Source organism: Notothenia coriiceps, unplaced genomic scaffold (genome assembly GCF_000735185.1).
Source record: "Notothenia coriiceps isolate Sejong01 unplaced genomic scaffold, NC01 NC01_scaffold00032809, whole genome shotgun sequence".
NCBI lineage: Eukaryota > Metazoa > Chordata > Actinopteri > Perciformes > Nototheniidae > Notothenia > Notothenia coriiceps.
Window position 1 is genome coordinate 13,893 of NW_011365510.1, and position 23,107 is coordinate 36,999.

Genomic DNA, 23,107 nt, shown 5'->3' on the forward strand with positions numbered 1-23,107 from the left:
GACCGTGACGTTCCTAAACTCAGCGGACCGCCGCACACACAATGACTACCATAGAAAAACAATCGAAACAGGGTCGCAGAAAGACCTTCCAGTAACTGATCCAAGGGGGCACACCAAGACCTAAAAACGAGTGGCAAGAACACTAGTAAAACTGGCGGTGCCCCACTCTAGAACGCACGGGTCTAGCTCCCTCTGAATAAGTCACCAGACATACGAAGTAAAAGAAATTATTACGAGGGTTGTCAACTAAAGAAGTGTGGTTCGACGAATGGAATCAACGTCTAAGTCAGAAGGTCGGACCACGTCCAGATGTTAAAACAAAGACCACAGGAATTACTGTCGAAGAAACCAGAACGTATTCACCTCAAACGCCTCACAACTGACAAACTCAACATCTGTCCACAGAAAATATGACTATTGCTCAAGTTGTCCACGGGAATTTATGTCATATCTTTTCACCTCCTGTGCTCCTCCGAAGAATTTCTTCTTCAATGTCCAGACACTCTCCGGTCTTTAGAAACAAAACAAACATCCACTCGGTTTTAAACGTTTATTTAAGAAAATTTTTAGTCTGTCACTAAAAGACCTAAAAAAAAAAGATTTAAGACAGAGAGTATCAACTCCATATGAATCCGGAGAGAGTCATAAAAAACATTCAAACCCCCTTCTTGATCGTGTTAACCACCGACTGATTTATGAAAAAAACGGGGTGACATCTACTTAGACAAAGAAGTCCAAACATTAGAAGGACCAGTTGGAACATAATAAACATTTTCAGCCGAAACCTATTTTCGCAGTCGATTTAACCGTTACATTCACAACTAGCAGTAATCGACCTGCTTAAGCCAGTACATGTCCAGGCCCGTCTGAAGTTTGCTAGAGAGAATTTAGATGATCCAGAAGAGGATTGGGAGAATGTCATATGGTCAGATGAAACCAAAATATAACTTTTTGGTAAAAACTCAACTAGACGTGTTTGGAGGAGAAAGAATGCTGGTTGCATCCAAAGAACACCATACCTACTGTGAAACATGGGGGTGGAAACATCATACTTTGGGGCTGTTTTTCTGCAAAGGGACCAGGACGACTGATCCGTGTAAAGGAAAGAATGAATGGGGCCATGTATCGTGAGATTTTGAGTGACAAACTCCTTCCATCAGCAAGGGCATTTGAAGATGAAACGTGGCTGGGTCTTTCAGCATGACAATGATCCCAAACACACCGCCCGGGCAACGAAGGAGTGGCTTTGTAAGAAACATTTCAAGGTCCTGGAGTGGCCTAGCCAGTCTCCAGATCTCAACCCCATATAAAATCTTTGGAGGGAGTTGAAAGTCCGTGTTGCCCAGCGACAGCCCCAAAACATCACTGCTCTAGAGGAGATCTGCATGGAGGAATGGGCCAAAATACCAGCAACAGTGTGTAAAAACCTTGTGAAGACTTACAGAAAACGTTTGACCTCTGTCATTGCCAACAAAGGGTATATAACAAAGTATTGAGATGAACTTTTGTTATTGACCAAATACTTATTTTCCATCATCATTTGCAAATAAATTCTTTAAAAATCAGACAATGTGATTTTCTGGATTTTTTTTTTCTCATTTTGTCTCTCATAGTTGAGGTATACCTACTGTAGGATGAAAATTACAGGCCTCTCTCATCTTTTTAAGTGGGAGAACTTGCACAATTGGTGGCTGACTTTTTTGCCCCACTGTAAGTACATCAGGTTTCATAGAGCCAAACATTTCAAGTGCAGTTTCAAAAGAGAAAACAACATTTACATTCTTATTCATCTCCTGCTGTTTGGGTTTCTTGACAAGACAGTTGCCTAATACCTGCAGACAGCTGGCTAGTTGGCATTAGCTCTCCCACAGACACAGATGGAACGAGGCAGAATCTGTTCACCAGATAATACTTTGTCAACAAACACAAATAGATAGCTTGAATCAGTCTACACAAGTTTCTCTTTTTTTCAAAATGTGGTAGATGCGATCATTAAAACACTTCTGGACAGCCAAAAACAGCTGGCCTCCTGGAGTCAACCTTTTGACAGGTACATATAGAATAGCTATTCTTGTCAGAGTTGATGGAATTGTTTTGACTGCTGATGTTGCAGACTGTCAGTAACCTTTATAATAAGTCACGATTTCTAACCAGCAGGACCGAACCCCAAGTATTTCCTTTACAGTGATAGAAAGCAGCAAATCCTTACATGAGAAGCTATAGCCGGTGAATGTTTGACATTTTTGGCTGATGTAGGACAAACCCAGCTGCTTTGTAGACGGCTAAGATGAACAAGAACAACAACACCCTTACTTTTTTGCCAAATGAATAAAAAGACTGTTTGGATTTGTTTCTTTGGAAGCCTCTTGCTGTGGCACAGTGATATTATATTCTATTTTAGCAATGACTCTTACAAAGAATAAGCCAAAAAGTATCTTGAAAAGTCACTTTGTTTAGACTTATCCCAACCTACAGTTATAACTGCCTTGCACAGAGTACAATATGCTAATAGCAGCTTATACTGAAAGGAAAAGACATATATGCTGTTGACCTGAAACACAATTTCTCATGAAACCAAAAGGCCCCTGAACTTTTCCCCGGTTGTACTGGATGTCAGTGGGGAAACCCAAGCTGTGCATCAGTTACTTATGGCAACATGGACAGTTTGTTTTAGTCAAGATTACATGGCATGAGCGCCTCAGAGCTACTGTTTTCTGCTGGGCTCGGCCTTCCCTTCGATCGGCTCTCTGCTCTCCCGCTCAGCTTGCCGGTCACGACTCAGCGCCTGTCTGAAGTTGAACAGATGCCAAAGCCCGGTTGACTCAGGGAGCCTTTGAATTATTGCCAGTTATTTGTTGTTGTGATATGATGGGAAAGACGTTGAAGGAAAGTGGGGACTTTTGCTGGATCAAGCTGTGAGATATGTTTACGGGAGAATGAGGCACCTGTTAACAAAAGTATTCCCTTACACTTTTTGAGGCCAAGCTGCTAATGCTGCCAGTCTGCTGAGGTTTGATCAGTATGAATGGAGGAAGGATTTCCACTGATTAAATATTGACAGTTAATACTCAGAAAAGGAGCATTTTGCTTTGCGTAACAACATTTTTGAAGTGTCTAGGTCCTCAAAATACTTGGCCAGTAAAATTCTGGCATGGGCTTATACTTATTAACTTGGCAAATCTGTCATTGTTCTGCTTGTAAAATTAATTTTGCGACTGCTGCAGTGGAGTTGATGGTGCCAAATTGTATCCCTCATTATTGTTTTTCACAGTGTAGGAAACAATTAGATTTAACAATCATTATGAGTCTCTAGGTTGTGAAGAAATTGAAAGGCCAAGCTCTCTGGTTTCCATATGTTCAGCTGGTTTTCAGCCCCCCACTATGCAGGCTGTGATCTCAGGCCGGTGGGCCGTTCAGTGGTCTTGGCATGTCACAAAGGCTCAAGGTGGCCTATTGTTAAAGGACTGCCAAGCAGCTTATTTGGCAGTAAAGCATTTTCCCATGTTTCTCTGGAGTAAAGTTAAACACTCGGCTGCTCCCCCGCACACCACGCACCATGTCAGCAGGCGTGCTAAATACTGTCATGTGTCTGCAGTTTGAACTGTCAGTGAACTTGCCCAGGCTTTCATAAAAGGCAACCCCCTTTTACCTAATAGCTGTTGTGTTTAATATGTAAACCTGAACAAACCAATGAAAAGCAGTACCATGGCCCTGCTATAAGTCCCAGTTGTAAAACTTGTGATGTTAAGTTGACACATTGAGACAAATGTTTGTTAATCACTATGGAATACTTTGAGGAGCAAGTGTTGTGCTAAATTCGAAAATCATAATAACGATAAGGTGTGTCTCATGTTTACTCCTTCTTATATACATAAAGGCCCAGACACACCAAGCTGACACCAAAGAACACGTCCCGACGGAACACAACTGTTGTGTTGCCTCACGTCTCCTGCGTCTTGGCCAACAGTCGCACTGAAACACACCGCAAAGACTTCAGCCGACGGCCAAGTAGCACATACGAACAGCGCATGCGTGAGTGGTAATAACTCTCCATACATTACCTTACATAGTGCCTTTACTACGTAATGACAATAAGTTGAATCTTCTATCTTCCATACCAGCAGGCGGCGGTAGTGTGTATTCACCATTCAAAATAGGCAACTGGAAGACAGACTGGGTAATATATACAAACAACAAATAGCGTGTGCGTTTTCACTCTCGTCCATCTAAAACATGTTTAGTGCGGGCAGATAGATGAAAATGAAAGATAATAGCCGTCTGTGTGTGCCTTCTTAATCGTTTGTTTGCGTACCTCGCTTCTCATGCACTGATTCGCTAAGCTGAACAGCCAATCAGAGTGATTTATTTTGCCGACAGCTCCACCGATTCAACTTGTTGCGGAAGGTGTCGGCACGGCCGAAAAGACACAACGGTGCGGGACACACCAATCTGAGTAGGGCAACAGGACGCTCATCGACGGCCAGAAATCTATCGACATCTATTGACAATTATTGGCAAATGTTTTGTATTGCACATCATAAATCCAAAACAACTCTCAACTTTATACTACCAATACTACACCAACAATAGAATGGTGTTGTTATTTATTTTGTAATGAAAGCCAAGACACTACAGCCACAGCACTTGCATTTCATCCGGAATGCTTGCTATTATGTTACTTGTCTGAAGATAATGGGGCGTTGTAGACAAAAGCCATTGTATGCCATACTTGATAACATCACAAACTAAATGCTTGAGATACAGAACATGCCAGTGGCTGTTATAAGTCGAGTGAAGTTGGTGTGTGGCACTCTGGAGGACATGTGTTTATCCTGTATCGTGGGACACATTTGCATTGGAAGCATTTGTATGCCTCGGTGTGAGGAGCAGAGAGGAAGGAGGCAGGATGCTTTTGGCATTCACCTGTGCTGTTGTGTGTTGTGGCTCACCCTGTATAATCAGTGTGTGTGTGTGTGTGTGTGTGTGTGTGTGTGTGTGTGTGTGTGTGTGTGTGTGTGTGTGTGTGTGTGTGTGTGTGTGTGTGTGTGTGTGTGTGTGTGTGTGTGTGTGTGTGTGTGTGTGTGTGTGTGTGTGTGTGTGTGCTCAGTTTCAACACAGGCCCATCCCAACACGTCTGGCCCTGCAGCTGCAGCAGAGCTAATTTTAGCCCCGGATGTGCGTACGCCTCAGTTCCCCTCGCCTGGCCTATGAGAGATGAAGATTGGATGGGGGGGGGGAAAATGTTGCAAATCTTTCACTCTCCTCTATTCTTAGCACCCATCCCTTTCTTTCTGTCTGTATGATTACCTGTAGTGTGTATTTTCCATGAATGTCCACGTTTCCTAGGGGCAGAACTATTGATTTGCACAGGATCACATAGACTGAATTCACTGTCACCTGCAGGTTTGTGACCTTTACTCACCAAAAAACATTTCTGTTTGATGGCATCTGACCATGGTGTGTACCTTTGTCAGCCTCACTATCTTTAAAATGTTCTACGGTCATTGCTCTGTATAGAAAACTAGGCAATAGCAGTCATTTTCCAGTGCTGTATTTGCTATTAATAAACCCAATTATATTCCTCTGCAGGCAGCCAGCTCCTCTGTGAGTGGCTCGTCCTTGTTACGAAAGAGAGAGGCACGGAATGGAGATAACAGCCGACCGGTTCACTGTGGGCAGGTATTAGCTGTTAATCCCTCTACCTAGGGGAAAGTGCCTGGATAAAGTGTGTGTCGTAGGCTTGTGTGTTTCATGAGTAATGGCCACCTGCAAACACACACGCACCACAGAGGATGACTAAAATTCCCTTGTGACCGTGTCAAACCAAATGTGTAATTCTTGGTCAGAGGAACAAAAATAACACATGCATATCTGTGTTTTTGTGCTTAGTTTTGCATTTGGGTGGAAATCAGCAGACTGAAAGAAAAATCCCAGTGGTCATGAACGTGCCCCAGATTCTTGTTAACCTTACTTTTAAGTTTCTGTAGACTAGGGCTGAACGATTAATCGATTTTAAATCGAAATCGATTTGAGATTATGCAATTATCAAATCTCAACGCCTGCGATTTCTTTAGTTTTTTTGTTTTGTTTTTTTTTCTCGTATGTCAGTCATCCACACCAATCAGAAGTGCTGTGCTCCACATGTACCAGTCATTGTTAACCAATCAGAAGTGGCCCATGATAGAAGGTGATAGACAGATTGATCCAATCACCTGCCAAGTATTTTTGAAATACTTTTCCAAATGGCTTCCAATGGAGCTTTCCTCGATGGTTTGGTGAAACAAACCATCTGAGTCAGGTTAGTAATGCTCCATCACATGTTTTACATCTAGTACAGGGGGAATCTTAAACTGAAGCTTGACTTTAAAGCAACACAACGGAAGTTTCATTTAAGTTTAGTTCTTTCACTCGTAGCTCGGGGTGCGGGGGTGCTAGAGACGGGAGCACGTTGATACGACCTTCCTAGCCAGAGATATGGCCGCATTTTATAATAAACTTCCGTTGGGTCGATTAAAAACAAATATCGCAAATCGAATCGCAATCGTAATATGTCATGTTCGGCAGTCTGTTCAGGGTCACCGCACTCGCATGCAGCACTGTCTGCCAGGCCCCACTTCTTCATTGATGTTTTGAAGCGACCGACCCCAGTTCGTAGACTGTTTAGTGTGGTCCATTGCCGGCGTGGTAGGTCGTCTCCTCCTATGGCGCCATCTCCTGGGTCCCAGATGTAGCGATGGATGCGGGAGGGCCCGGCTAGCTCCCACTCCTGCCTCCAAGCAGCCGCCAACCATGCATCTCTGGAGAGGTCCTCAGAGGTGGAATTGAACATATAATAACCACCTGCCCTTTATATAGACCACCCTCGGAAGCCAGCGTCTTCGACGTAGGACCATAGATGCGGGCATGGCTACACAACACCGAGTTGGACCTCTGACGTTACACGAAAGAAGAAGAATATTTGTCAGAAAAATCGCAATTTGATTATTTCTCCAAATCGTGCAGCCCTACTGTAGACTCACCTTGGTTTTACTATTTCTCTAATCTAATGTCTGATTGGAGCGGCTAAATGGCCCTAATTTAGGAAACTATGATGTATTTAAATCTCAAAATAAGTGTGAAGGCTGTATTAAAACCGCACGTTGATATATTTTAGCAAGAAACACAAGCCCTGTAATGACATGCGTCTTTGCTGCTTAGGTGTCTTTGAGCAAGACACTGACTACATCCTGGTCTTTGTTTGACCCTGTGATCCCACTTTAGTGGATAAACACAGACCGTTGACCTACAAAGATAGATACATTGTCATACCATCATTGTTGGATATTTAGTTTGTCATGGTCACAGCAAACACAGTTGACGGAATAAGGACAATGTCCGAACAGAACGGGCACAGAGTTTGCTTAAGCTCAATAATTCATGGCTGACTGAGCTCAACTGTCCTTGAAGAATCCCCAGAGTTGGTCAGTTGAAACCAGGCACTGCTCATTTTGGGCAGAGAGGAGAAGTTGAGACAGACACTTACAAACCCATGATACAAAATATTTGGAGTCTCCCTGTTTGGTTTTTAAGGAAGGTCAAAAGACGCAACATTTTCATTATCATCATCACATGTTCCATGTGATCCATCCAAAGTGTGTGTTCCACACAAGTGTGTGTTCCACACACTTTGGATTACATTGCTGTAGTTTGATTTAGGTTGGTTTAGTTTTTCTTCATCTTGTGGTTTGAATCCACATCCGAGAAACATATGATCACTTGTTGTGTTACAGTAAAGAAAGGAAAGCAGCCCTCTAGGAGACTTCTTTGTTTGGAAACCTATACAAAAATATCTTTCTACTGCAACCAGTGTTTTAACCTATTCTGTTCTTTGGCCATAAAGAAATTGATTTAGATTTTTGACAACCAAACTCGTCTACAGGCCAGACTGATTTTCTTATTCCTTTGTTTACCATGTGTTGTTTCTGCACCTGGTACTGTCCAAACAGTATAAAAAGCAAATAAAGAGAATGTGCACCGGCCCTTCATGCTTTTCTGAAGTAACACAGTGACTGAAATCATATTGTTCCCTTGTTTCCCTTCAGCCAAAATCTCTCGCTAACCGTATAGCACATTAGTTCAATTCTGTTTGACTAGTTAACTTATAAATAATTGTGAGTGGATATCAGTTTTTATCACAAGTGGTTGATTTGATAACTAAACAAACAACACATGAAAATGCAAAGCTTATTCAGCTGTGCGGCTGCAGAGAAAAGCTAGTCGCGATCACACCTCTTGGTTGGATATCTGCAGCACACAGACACTGTATTTGGCACGTTTAGGACATTTCTTTACACGTCATGCTAAAAAATATCGCACCCAGTTATCATCACACCCGCTGACTAATGCTACTGCAGCATTTGCTATTATATTAATATTGATGACGACACAACACATTCATTTTTTCTTGCAAATGTACCCAAATGTGCCCCTCTCTGATGAATTCACATTCACTTGCAGACTCATGTTTGAAACTGACGCATGTGGTTAAAGTTGTTGACTTTGTGGGAAAATAAACGTTTCCTCTTGTTGAATAAATCTTAATTGTGTCAGATCATTTAGTCGTTTTTAAAGAGGTTATTTTCAACACCATTAAAATGAGCGATGACAGGGAAAATAGAAAATCGTGTCCCGAAAAACGAATACAAACTCAGTGATAATCATTTTATTTACTTTAGTTAGAATCTACATTAGTGTGTTAATCATCCATGGCTGTCTCTTCCCTCTGTCCTCAGGGCGGCATTTTTTAGGAGTGGTTTTCTGTACTTTGCAGGGCTGTAACCTTGTGCATGTTTACATTGGTTTAATGAGTCACTTAGTCCCTGTTACTCGTATGATTCATCCGCCTGTAGTGAATGATGAGCATTGTTAGGTGTTTGAGGGAGACCTCCATTCAGTACTTGAAATAAGGCTCCAGTCACTTATTAAGGGAGGGCTTGTGGGCTAAGGCTGCATGGTTTATGTTGTGCATTGTTGCTAATGGGATCTTTTATCAACATGCTTAACAGTTGTGCTTGATCCTGCCACTTAATGCTGTAGCTGTTGTTAGTCCTGTGTCCTGGCTCTGGCACAGAAGAGGACTGGGTAAAGTCACGGGAAACACACAACATTCCTGCTCAAACCAGCTTTGGCTTGAATGATTGAATAAAGGGATTTTTCATTTACCAGTTTAGCTAACGACTCGAGTCCCTTTTGAGTCATGAGACAGCTGAGGGTCCAGACTCCAGTATATAAAAGTGAGCATTGTTTTTGCCCTTTCCCTATAAGGGCAGTTAGAACAACATGTAGCACTGTATAGCATTACATAACTGATGCAATGCATAGATTGGCCAGTGACAATAATCGGCCAATTTTCAGCTTGGTGGACCATGACCAACAATTCAAACAGTCTAAGACATAGCTGATTCTGTGCCAGTAAAATCTGAGGATAATTGCAGTCGTTGCATCTGTAGTGGGTGTCACATTTTTGATTTTAGATACGCTAGCGGCTTGGCTGTTAAGAATGGCAATGTTTGTTGGACAGCCTGATGGTCGGTCTACTATGGTCCATTCTGAAAAATCTTTATTGATTGAGCTATTGGATTGATTTCCATGAACAGAAATCTGTTATGAATTTTAATGATGGTGCTTAGGGCTGCACAATTTGGGGAAATAATCTAATTGCGATTTTTCTGACAGATATTGCGATTCGATTCGATATTTGTTTTTAAGCGACCCAACGGAAGTTTATTGTAAAATGCGGCCATATCTCCGGCTAGGAAGGTTGCATCAACATGCTCCTGTCTCTAGCACCCCCGCAGCCCGAGCTATGAGTGAAAGAACTACATTTACATTAAACTTCCGTTGGGTTTTTAAAGTCAAGCTTCAGTTTAAGATTCACCCTGTACTCGATGTAAAACATGTGATGGAGCATTACTAACCTGACTCAGATGGTTTGTTTCACCAAACCATCTAGGAAAGCTCCATTGGAAGCCATTTGGAAAAGTATTTCAAAAATACTTGGATTGGGTCAATCTGTCTATCACCTTCTATCATGGGCCACTTTTGATTGGTTAACAATGATTGGTACATGTGGAGCACAGCACTTCTGATTGGTGTGGATGACTGACACACAAGAAGAACAAAAAAAATAAAGATAATTGCATCATTTAAAATCGCGATTTCGATTTAAAATCGATTAATCGTTCAGCCCTAACAGTGCTGCCTACCAATCCTTAGCGCCTCTGAGGTTGTCATGTTTGGGTTTTAGTACACATTCGATGTTAAATTCAATTTGATGTCTATAGTACTTGGTGCTCGGAACGTGAATTCCCAATGGCTTTGGTAATCCCCAAGCCTTTCCCCTAATGCCACGATCATGTCCCTTATTCAGTGAAATATCAATCTACTACATGGGTCGACACACACACACTGGTATATATTCATCCATCTAACTGCAAATTCACATTGGAACATATCGTGTAAACTGCTCTGTGTGGAAACTAAATACAAAGTAACTTATTGGCTTTGTTTCAACCTTGTGCGCTGTTAAGCAGGGTGTTTAGCAATGTCATTGTGATTTGGGGTTTGAAGTGTTGTAAACAGGATGGGTTTGCACTCTTCCATTGTGAGCCCCACCACAGGACAATAAGCAGGTCCTGCAGAGGAAGAACAACTCCTAGAAGGAACATTCGCCAAGCCTCATTACTTGTATGACATATTTAGCAAACACTGACGGTTGGCTGGGGAGAACTGTTGTTGCTGGAAACGCAAAAGACTGGGTGAAATATAGAAATGAATGAAACCGTGTAGTCCCAGAGTTCAGTTCCAGATCATTATGGGTTGTTTTAACCAAAGGGGAGGACAGCATTTTAATTATTCCTTTTACTCTGTCTTAGCTAGGTTAATGTGTCCTGTTCTTCTTACAGCAGTTGTATTCATACTGAGGCGCTTGGGTTGCATCTGTATGGTGAGAAAAGCTCTAAGGCAGGAACGCATGTTCTTTCTTACAATGCAATAAATTTATACAATTCATCAAATTCCTTTTGAGGCGTCTAAGAAATGCTGTCGGACTTCTATAACCTTACAACTGTTTGAGTTAGTGTTGTCGTTATCCATTTGATCATCTATCCAGTTATAAGCTATTTGTTATATTAAATATCCATATTTTGTGATACTGTCAATTCATTTTCTGGAAAATAAATGGAGGATTGTGTTTGAATACAATAACCAATTGTATTGTCTGTTTCGGACAAATTTAGCAAGTGAAATGCCTGATAAATCAAAGTACATTATATGATGCTCTAATGACATGAAGATTAACTATCGCCATGAAACAGCTCCTCGTATTGATTTGCAACATCGGCCACAATGGCCTAATAAACCCAGAGATGGTCTATAAGGGTTGAGATGGTGTCAACATAAACAGTATGTACAAAGCTGCAAGCCTTTAAGTCAGATTTACAGCTCAAATTAGGTTGATTACATTTATTTGGTCATTTTGGTAGTTTATTGTCCTAAAGAACTCAAAATATATTCCCACCAATAATTTAACTAGAATATGTTGTCATCAAATATGAGATATATGTTTTGTTTGTGTTGTATTAGTCATCCCTCGTACCCCCTTTGCTGTATTCACTCGACCTGGCGCCACTGTTACCCTTTGCTGTTATGAGTCATACAGAATGAGTACGCCTTATCTGGCAAAGGAAAATAAATACCTTCTTCATACACATCACTCCAGATGGATGGGACTGCTGCATGGTCATTTCCTTTAGTTCTTGTGATTAATTGCTAATCTGAGAGTCCTTCAGATTAACACAAGGCTGAGCTGGAAGGGCTCAGCATCAGATGGAGAGCTCAGTGATGTGGCACCGGGAGGGAGACCCTAGCCAGCTCTCTGCAGACTCTTCTTTTGGGGCTGTACAGTCAATTCTATGGGTGTGCATCATCAATATGCATTTTTAGCTGTTGAAAACAACTTGGACAGCTGACTGTTGCTATGCAACAATAGGACACTTGGGAATTCACTCCTCGTGCCTCTAAATAACCTTCGAAAAGCATTTGTTGAACAACTGAATATATGTTCTTTGCCCTGAATGCATAGTTGGGCTTCCTTGCTGATGCTCTTTAATGTTAAAGTGTGCAGATTGTAGAGGAGGCTTGTGAAGTTGGAGCAGCTCCCTCTTGTTTTCCAAAGTCTCTGTGTTTTTGCTGCTGTTGTGTTGCCTGATTCATTGTCATGTACGTTTGTAGAGTAATGCCAAAATAATTTTCCTAAAGTCTTCTATCATGTTTTAATCCACTCTAAGATACACTACAGAACAAAAGGATGCAAAAAACGAGTATATACATTTTTTATGAATATGCCATTTGATTTAGAAAAATGTCAGAAATGCTCGTCGCTATTTCCTGACGCTCGAGGTGATGTCATCAAGACTGCCTTGTTTTGTCAAACCAACAGTTATGATCCTGAAGATATCAAATGTTACTATAAGATAAGGGAAGGAATATTTCAAATGTTTGAATCCAAAAACTGTCAAAATGTTGTGTAACAAAGCTCTATGAGTTAATTCTAATTATAGTTTGACGTGATTTTTTACCTAACCTGTGGTAGTTTGTTCATTAACGGAGGATTTATTCCTTGTGTTGCAGATGAGCGTCGGTGATTGACAGATGTGTGACGCTGTGGGGAACCATTCGCTTCTCCCAGTGGAGATCTGAGTTCTGGGACACTGAGGTGAGCGACTGTTGTTGCTGATCTCATGGATGGGTGTTATTAATCTCTTAATCCTGCATATACTGATGTTTTTATTACAGTTAATCTCGTGTTCTTACCTCTTTTTTTTACGTTGTACTGTTATGTGTTTTCTTTTTGCAATTAATCTAAAAAAAAGCAACAATGTCAAACTATTAGCATTATCTTTAACAATTTTAGCCTAATGTTGCTACGGAAATATGAAGGATAACAACAAACATGTTTTTTTGGGGAAGAAATGTAACTTTCTAACATGTGAAATACTGAATTAAGTATTCAATGCCCCAATCAGTCAGTACAAATATAAAATAATATAGTAAAATAAAACATGTTTTCTTTCACGTTTAATGTTTTATATTCTCCGATTTGAATTGAATGAACTCATCTTTGACATGACACTTGCAGTTTTATATACATGAGAACCACTCTATATATTACGTAAGGGACATTTATTTTTGGTGAATATTTGCCATTGCCTGAAAGTCATTTTAATGCAGTTCCCATGGTAACTGTTAAGCCTGCCCTGACGACGGAGAATTTCACTTCAGTGTGATTTTGACAGTTTGACAAGCCGGAGGAAAAGACTGAGTCAGCCTTTCATGAAGAGCTGAACCAGCTTACTAAATAGAGCCTTTCAATTCTCACACTCAGATTTAAAGCGAGTGCTCGCACAAAAGTATTTGACTCGTTCAGATCGTCATCTGCTCTGAGCGGCAAACGTGATCTGTCTCATCCAGCCTCACAGCGAATCGGATAGTTGGCTCCTCGAAGCCTGTTTTGTAACATGTTCAGGCTTATCCGCACCACTCAGGGAGCAGTGCATCGTTTTATGTTGGATTTGCTTTAATTGTAACTTTAAATACTGGTTTGAAGCTGAAGTGCCTTAAAACTGTTTCATGGTACCGTGGGTAGTCCATGTATAATTTTCTTCTGAATGAAGTAACTCAGGGATACTTTTTAAAATACTTTAGTCTCTGCAAAACACTATGGAAATAAATCAATTTAGATTTAAATTGCTGTTTTGTCAGGTAGTGTGATATATAAGGCATCATGTCTAGCGAGCGGATTATTTTTGCGAAATGAATGCCAACAGGTTGAGTGAGAGACCATTTTGGGAAAATTACGCTTCACATAATGCTGCTTATTTCATGGCGTCTTACCTAAGAAATCATTGATTTGACTTTTGCTAGAAAGTAATTGTAATTCTTCAAAATATTGATTTAGAAATGATTTTGGTAGTCTAATGTAAGAACTGCATCCTTAGCAGCAATCTGAAATTCAGAATCTTGTATTCAACAAACCCCTTTAACAACATGTAATTACATGTGACATACATTTAACTAAATTGTGTCTGGAGCTCTAATCTTTTCAGTAAGTGAACACTTGTACTTTTCATGCTTTGAATTTCATCATCAGACTTTTTTTTGCCAGAAAAAGACATTTGCATATCTTGTGTTGCAGTATAAAAACTGTCAGAAACGTAATGTAGATTCAGAGAAGCCTAGAGCTTGTGCAAATGTCCTGGCCTGTGATGATTTGGGCGTACCAAATACAATTAAACAAGGATGTGTCAACATTATGGTGTACTGTGGGAGGGAGCCTTAGTACTGTGCACACAGTTTACATGGTTTATGACTTACTGTACAGAAAGGAACATTGTGTAATATTGTATACATCTAATTTCTGACAAAGTATGTGTATGAATATTCCTACATTTGTGCACCACATTTTCTCCCCTTGAATCTGAACATTTTCATAAATGTAAAAAAATGTCTGGGGTCTGATTTTATTCAGTTATGTATGTGTCAGGAAGTAAACCAAGGACAATGACCCAGATTCAGCTGCATTAAGTTTATTTACAAGCCTCTGCTGTCACTTGTCACACGCTGTGGGAGCACATTTGGTGTCAAAGAAGGAAATACAGGGCCGGGGGAGGAGGACATCTGTTGTCACATCTTAGATTATGATCTCTATTTAAAATAACAGTGCGGAGACATTTGCTTTTAGTTAATATCCTCATTTCAAAAACACTAACACAAATGGAATCGTCTAAAGTGTAAGGAAAACTTTTAAATCAGCCAGCAGAGGCTGTTGCTGTCGGTAAATGGGATCTTCCCTCTTTGAAATGAGGATATATTGAGTTAGTCCTAATCCTTAATCCCATCAACTCAAAACCACACCAACAGAGCCACACAGTCTCTTCTAGGAGCAAAGGCTGCAGCTCTGTTGCATCAACTGTAGCAGGTCTTCAATCATTTCCTCAATCACAAGAGTATAGGTTAGGAATGGGATGCATGTTTATGGGAACCGTAAGCTTGTGTTTGAGAAAGGCTCCTGTGTGACCATGACACAGGTCACCACAGTGTTATTGCAGATATCAGACTTTTGTTGCGCTTCTTAAAGGCTACACCAGCTAAACTATGGTAGCTGTGTCACAATCTAAAGTAAAGGTTGTCAAATAGTGTGAAATTATTTTGGCATTTATTTTAAGCTATACCCTAACTCTAAAATGTAATAATCAAAGTGAATATATTTTCCATAGCATGAAGTCGGAAGAAAATATGGCTTTTTATTGTTGGCAGTTCTCAAAGTGCTGTCTGAACACCTAAGGAAATTCAGATGATGAGATCCCTAACTTTCTGTTTTAATTTAAGTAGGCTTTTATTGAGTGTTTAAGGCTTTGTTTTCCAACACCTGTGCTAGTTAGATCAGAGTTAAGCTGCCCTTAAGGTTAACTTTCAGTTGCACATGATTTCATAACAATTCACTCAGGCTGAGGACCAAAAAAGTCTCTATCTTATGCACCTGGTTTTCGTGGTGCAGGGAAAGCCTGTTTGACTGCCCGTCTGGATTGGCTCATGTTCAAAGCAGCTCTGATCAACAGTGACAGGAGAGGGCACCTAGGTGGCTCCTGATGTAACAGTGTAGTCAGCATCATGGCTTCCCCCCAGAGGCATTCGTCATGTTGTATCCCATTTACAGCAACTAACTTTAGAAGACCAATCACTGAAACGCTCTTTATTTATATCAACTTGCAAGCTATTAAACAGATTATCCATCTATTTTCAAAAGTACACACTCTGCCAAGGAGGTTATGCTTTTATTTAGGCTTGTTCTCTTCTTATTTTGTAATTTTGTCCTGTGTCTGAAGAATTACCAACAAAGTATTTGAGAGATTTTAATAAAACTTGTTAAAAATGTTAAGCAGGGAATCTGAATAATGGGGCCGATACACAATCTTTGTTTCACTTTTGTAAACATTGCAAGACTGATTTTTATATATTTTACAATGTAAATGTTTTATCCTGGGAGCGCTGCTAGCCTACTGGTTAAAGGGCATAATCGCAATGTTTAAGGTTCAAGCAGATTAAAGAAACTAAAACAAATGTTTCAAACATTATCTTTGGCAAATGGTTTGCTGTAATATAAAATACATATTTTGAAAATGGAAAATGTGCACGAATGTGAAAAACAAGGGCGTGTACCCCTTATTGGATATGACCATATGTTATTGCAAGCAAATATGATCTGAGGAAGTCGTAATTTTTCTCCTTGTTCTCTTCCTCGAACTGTTTGCGTTGCTTCCACTTTGCCCCCACCCATGTCTCAAATATCTGTTCTCCTTTTCTTTCCTCTGTGTCCACCAGGCAGCCGGGGGGGGGGTCTCTGAGGAAGATGCTGGGTCCAGAGCGCGGTGTTGTCGAAGAATGGCTCTCAGAATTCAAGGTAAAAGGCTCTCCTCTCTTGTTGAAATGTTGTTCTAGAGGTCATCTTTTTTTACTACTGAGAAATCACATGCTGTGGGTGTAATAACTACTGCGATGAGTGTTGAGCGTGCTACTTCGCCCATGTCACCTCTTCAGCATTTCAGTCTTTTGTAATTGTAGTGATGCAAGCAAGAATTGTGGGCAATAAGGACAGTGAGGAGTCAGGATACTTCTATCATTGCGAACTGAATCAAGCTCAACTTGTAAACTGTTCCTGAAGGATTTATGTAACACAAAACATCCAACACAACATGCCTTCACCTAAACTTGTGTTTACAACTATTCAGATCGCACTTATCCTTTAGTTTCCTTATTCTTTGAACCTACACAAACTGTTTAAGCTTAAGTGTTTAAACACTAGTTCCATGTAACATTCTCTCAGGCTTAGAGCTGTTGAAAATCAAAAAATAGTGAACTTCACTTACCCATATCTAAAATGTATACATGGTAACACAGTTTTCCTTCTGTTAGTGGTTTGCTTTTTTAATGTCTGAATGTGAAACAAGGTCATGTCTGCAAATATTGTGTAAAGCTCATTGGAATGTAGATTTAAGTTCAGCTGCACTCAAGTTAAATTGTGCTTAGTCTGCTTAGTCTGAAACATGCAAGATGGAGTTTAAGGTTAAAATAGTTACGGTGAAATCTTAAAAGACGATTGCTCCTACAGCGGTTAATTTGTGAGTCATTCTGAGATTTTCTCTCAAAAGTATTGTATAAGGATGTATTCATTTATATAACAAATATCATTATTTCCAAGAAAAACAAAACTATAAATAGCTCAGTACAGTGGCACAGTAGCTCGTTAGTTCCTAATTCTTATCTTAATTAATTAAGCTGACTTCCTGGTGTAATTTAAGATAACAATCTTGTGTAATGCTCTCTGGGAACACCGTGTTAGCTTCAGCTATACACCCAGTATAGTTGGGTCTAAAAATATATTTTAATCTGCAATCTGTTGCAATCTGTTACCTTGCCAAAAATGAAACGGTTACAACTTACTATTCAGGATACTTTTAAAACACAACAAATCTAAAGAATAACTCTTAACAATATTGGAAATGTTTCTTCTTTAAGTCAGTCTGTTCCATAAGCATGACAACATACTAAAAAAGGCATCTGTGCGTTGACCATTCCAAATGATCTGTATGAGATTTAGGGAGTGCTATGGAAAGGCAAGCCAGAAAAGAAGGAATGTATGTGTAATGCAGCGAGGGCACCAAATAGTGAGAGAGAAACAAGGGAGTATGACCATGGTGAGTGAAGGAATGGATTGGTATGACTCATTGCGTGAGTTGGTGCAGGCCGGGCACACTGTGTTCTGCCCTCAAAATGACCATACTTAGGCCGGAGAGGATATCTCTGCCTGCTGTCATCTGCACACAAACACACAGTCTTGACCATTTCAAGTATTTCTCCGCAGGATGTTCTGAGCCTGTCAGATATCATCACTCTGGGTTGTTCAGTTCCTTCAAAGAGTTATTTCGTCATTTATTTTATCCGATTTCACTCAACCTCGCACACTGGATTGCCCAGTCAGTGTTTTCTCCACAGTGCTTTTTAAAACTACTTGAGAAAAAAGGCCTTTTTCCTCAAGATTTATTGACATGTCACAATAGAAAAAGCACACAGTGTAAATAATACAATTGAATGATGAGTGAATTCAATGTAGCTGCTTCGGTTTCAGGGTCACTGTTTCAGTGCATGCTGGTTTACTGGAACATTTGAAAAGGCCAAAATCAACCTTAATGTTATTGTGGACATCTTTCATTTTGAATGAGGTGAAAATGCAAGGGTATGAATTTGTGCCATTTTAGATGTGGATGGAGAGTGACAAAAAATGAGTTAACCTGTGGTTTCAAAAATAATTAAAAAGATCATTTATTTGGGCAGCTGCTGGTTGAGAAATATGTGAACATTGGAACATGGAACCCAAAACATGCTTGATACTTTGCAATTGTATTATAACAATGCCTTGAATCCTATACAACTACTAATAAAGAAATGTGCGTGCAGTTGCTCATCAAACCTTTGTCTCTCCTCACTTCAGTCCCTACCAGAAAACCGCATCCCCAGCTACGCCGGCAGCCTTCATCTGAAGAAGTCCCTGGTGTTGGCCCTCTACAGAGTCATCCAGGACCCCAACAATGAGGTGAGAGAACCCCCACTCCTACTGTAAACTGTGTCACAATTTGTGTTCTTCCATACTAACACTTGTTATTTTGAGTGCATAAATGCATTCACACTGACCGGTATGGCAAAAAGCAGTGGTGTGTGGACACATCAGGCTTGTTGGATTTAAGACAACACTTCCTGAAACGCATGCACTAGTTAAGTGCGTAGATAGTGTACTACATGGAAGTGTCCATAGTGAGACACGGAAATCAAATATTCCAAGTATGGCTGTTTTCTTTTGCTCCATGACTCACACAGTATAATTTGTCTTAGTTGGCAGTGAGAATAAAACGCACACAAAACTGTGTCTGCCAGCTCCACTTTACACAGGGAGAGACTGAAACATCTGCTGCACACACTAGAAGTTATGTGCATAGTCATAGATGCAGAAACAGAAACTTTATAAACACACAGTAGGTCACATTTATTTATTTTAGCTGTGCTGCAACTCACAAGCACCTCACTGTTTTTAAATGTCTTCAAAACCAGCATGGCTAAACCTGTATTTTCTCTTTAAAGGACCTAATGAGGTACTTTTTGAGCAAAGGCCCAAGGCACTCAATGAGACGGGACTTTCATTTCATTCTAATTATACAGTTGGTGCCTTACAACCCCCACACCCCCCACCCCCAGTTTTTTCCCGCTTCTTCATGGTTGAATTTGGGTGTCAAGCAACCAGGGATCTAAATTCCATTAGTGTTGTCGATCTGGCTGCACAATCCCATTAACGGTAGGACAAGTGGTGTGTGTGTGTGTGTGTGTGTGTGTGTGTGTGTGTGTGTGTGTGTGTGTGTGTGTGTGTGTGTGTGTGTGTGTGTGTGTGTGTGTGTGTGTGTGTGTCACAATAAATAATTTTGTTGGACGATAAATGTTCGTGGAAATTATTGCGATAAACGATAATATTGTCGGCACCGTCCAACAAAATTATTTATTGTGACACACACACACACACACACACACACANGTTTTCGATGGACGAGTGAAAATGGAACGCACACGCTATTTGTTGTTTATACACAGGGCCGGACTGGGACAGGCCGGGAATTATACACCCAGCCAGGCCACAACCAGTTTTTTGTAACATTTTGCTGGATTTATTTGTCAATGTTTACAGCGTTGCTGCCCATAGTGATAGCCCTCTAAACTTTTTTCACCTAGTTAACGTTTTTTAATTATTATTCATGCATATTTTACTAATCACTCCCCCCTCAAATGGAAATATGTGTTTACATAGTGTAAAGGGTGACCAAACCGTTTGAGACCCAGATGAGGGTCTCAAGAGAGAGGCTACTCAGAGAGTCCTTTACCTCACCTGAGCTGTAGTTATCAGTCTCTCAGTCTGACAGGAGAGGACTCTCCTCCACCTTGTTGTTGAAAAAGCTCCTTATATCCGTTAGCGCAGCTAGCTAGCACCAGATGCTAACAACGATACACGTAACCGGTGCGCGCACTTTCTCTCTCGCTCGCTCGCGCCACACATACACTAACACACACCCTCCCGAGCTTGAATGACACACAGAGGCCAATCGAGGGCTTTAGTGTATGATCTGTATGAAAGTGGCCATGTCGGCAGGCCACATCATGTAGACAGCCGGTCACCCTCTGTGAGGCAGAGTCAGACCAACATTTGCGCAGCGTTGCGTTCACAATACATACATAAAAAAAAGAATCCTCAGGCCTCAGGCCAGTTAGCAGGCCAGGCCATCGGGAAACCTCCCGGTCCTCCCGATGGCCAGTCCGGGCCTGTTTGTACATATCACGCAGTCTGTTCTTCTTCTCTGTCTTCCGGTTGCCTCTTTTGAAGGACGAATACACACTACCGCCGCCTGCTGGTATGGAGAGTTATTGCCACTCACGTGCTACTTGGCCGTCGGCTGAAGTCTTTGCGGTGTGTTCGGTGCGACTTTTTGGCCAAGACGCAGGAGACGTGAGGCGACACAATAGTCGTGTTCCGTCGGGATGTGTTCTTTGGTGTCAGCTTGGGGTGTCTGGGCCTTTAGCTTGACCCTGGATTCAGAGGGACAGGAGGTGAAAAGGGGTGGAGGNGTGGCCTGGCTGGGTGTATAATTCCCGGCCTGACTTATTGTCCCAGTCCGGCCCTGTGTACAAACAACAAATAGCGTGTGCGTTCCATTTTCACTCGTCCATCGAAAACATGTTTAGTGCGGTACTGGCGGTATCAGCCCTTGGACTGTTGCTTGTGGAAGCAGATAGATGAAAATGAAAAATAATAGCCGTCTGTGTGTGCCTCGCTTCTCATGCACTGATTCGCGAAGCTGAACAGCCAATCAGAGTTATTTATTTTGCCGACAGCCTACCGATTCAACATATAGAATCGGGGGCGGAAGGTGTCGGCACGGCCTAAAAGACACAACGGTGCGGGACACACCAATCTGAGTGGGGCGACAGGACGCTCATCGACGGCCAGACATCTATCGACATCNTTGGACGGTTGCTTGTGGAAGCAGATAGATAAAAATGAAAAATAATAGCCGTCTGTGTGTGCCTTCTTAATCGTTTGTTTGCGTACCTCGCTTCTCATGCACTGATTCGCTAAGCTGAACAGCCAATCAGAGTGATTTATTTTGCCGACAGCTCCACCGATTCAACTTGTTGCGGAAGGTGTCGGCACGGCCGAAAAGACACAACGGTGCGGGACACACCAATCTGAGTAGGGCAACAGGACGCTCATCGACGGCCAGACATCTATCGACATCTATCGACGGCCGAAATCGTCTTGGTGTGTCCGGGCCTTTACTCGCCTGGGTCGGGTGGTCCTTCCTCCCCGACGAAAGGATTTTGACTATGGGTGAATTCTGGGGGGGCTTGTGTGGTGGGTTGACATCATTTACCCACGGAACTATGGGTGGGGGTATTGTTCCGCACAGACATTTTAGTTTAGGCGAACTTCCATTTTCCGGTCAGGGGGTGTTTCTCAATCTCGAGTAAAGCTGCTCCAGAGCCACTATTTCAAGCATACTACGTCATCGAGTACCGCCGAAGGACTGTTCCAATGTCAAGCATGCTTGGAATTCTACCGAGCCCGGCGTACTTCGTTTGGAGAAATTTCGAGGCTGTACAGTCTTAAAATCCCCACAATGCTTTGCGCATGGACCAATTTCAAAATTCATTTCAAATGTAAGGCGGGGCCTCTCATATGACGCACACTTGCTCGCCTGTTCCACTCTTTATTTTCCGAATGCCAGGAAGTATTCTTGCCTCGCTTCTGGAGCAAGTGACTCGGAAGACATGTGCTACCAAGCAAGCGTAATCGAGATTGAGAAACACCCAGTGAGTTTCCCCGGGCTTGAGTTTGTTTACATGCTGTTCCATGTTGAATAAAAGACTAGCTTTGTCTTTTGACACACCGCCTCTGACTCCCGTCTCTCTGCACTACAGAATATAGCATTCAACCAGCAGGCAAATAAGGCTGAACCTCCTCGTCTACCTAACTATGGTTGTTGAGAGACATCGCTTGTGTTTGAGTTATGGATCAATATCTTTCTAAATAAACCAAAAATTGGAAAACTAGTCTTATCAAAATAGGACATTAAAGACTGTCTCTCCGGCTCTCTCTTTTATTTCTAACGATAAGTTAAAAACACTTAAAAAGTGCAGTTTGTTCTCTTAATACATCCCCTACATTACCTGTTCATTCTTAAATTGGCAACAAAATAAATTAAGTATTTATTATAAAAAACTGGGGGCATTTTGTCGGTCTTTAATTTTATTTTTTTTACCTAGAATTTCTTCCTCCTTCTACATAAGGTTAGTTTTCCTCGAAAATATAAATTACTGGACGAAAGGTGAAGGGAACTTTTTTCTTCCCCTGTTGATTTCCACTTTTGTGTAAATTTCTATTTGAATAGGTTAACTTAAACAGAAGATCTAACTCCGGACGTCGGTTAACCACCTGAAGAGTTTATGTCTGTTGTTCTTCGGTAGGAAATTGCGGACGTTAGTACAATGTCATTTAATAGTGTAGTGTGAAGGGAAGTACGACGGTGAACCTTCGGTGGTCACGAGGTACACAGGACCCTTACGTTGAAGTTCACTGAATTGAAGTCGGTGTGGCTTTTTGACGTCACCAGCATTCGTTCGTTAGTAAAAATACAAATTTTCTCGTAATAAAAAATAATACAATTCCACCTTTATTCACGCGTAAAATGAGTGTAAGACATAAGTTCGTCTGAAGTAAATATCTGTCCTTACACACATGACCAAAAGTAAACCAAACATAGAAAGCATTTTCCCTTGTTTCTTCGGACGTATGGAAAAAAACAAAAAAAGGAATTTATTTACAGGTCTCCAGAAAGCACGCTCCCCCGTCCCGGCCTTTATGTGACTTTTCACTAAAGATTTATTTTCGGGAGCCGGACCAAAATGTGCCCCCTAC

The 23,107-nt window shown here is 41.2% G+C and overlaps 1 protein-coding gene across 3 annotated transcripts in view; it reads left to right on the forward strand.

The window, feature by feature from the left end:
• The first annotated feature begins 5,094 nt into the window (after positions 1-5,094).
• The window catches only part of LOC104961134 (protein FAM126B-like), a 41,716-nt gene continuing 23,703 nt past the window's right edge, over positions 5,095-23,107 (forward strand). For all 3 annotated transcript variants that reach the window (XM_010789361.1, XM_010789360.1, XM_010789362.1), the window contains exons 1-5: positions 5,095-5,403; positions 5,590-5,679; positions 12,670-12,754; positions 16,420-16,498; positions 18,587-18,688. In XM_010789361.1, the coding sequence (XP_010787663.1) occupies positions 16,448-16,498; positions 18,587-18,688 (153 nt within the window). In that variant the 5' untranslated portion in view covers positions 5,095-5,403; positions 5,590-5,679; positions 12,670-12,754; positions 16,420-16,447. The remainder of the gene's footprint in view (positions 5,404-5,589; positions 5,680-12,669; positions 12,755-16,419; positions 16,499-18,586; positions 18,689-23,107) is intronic.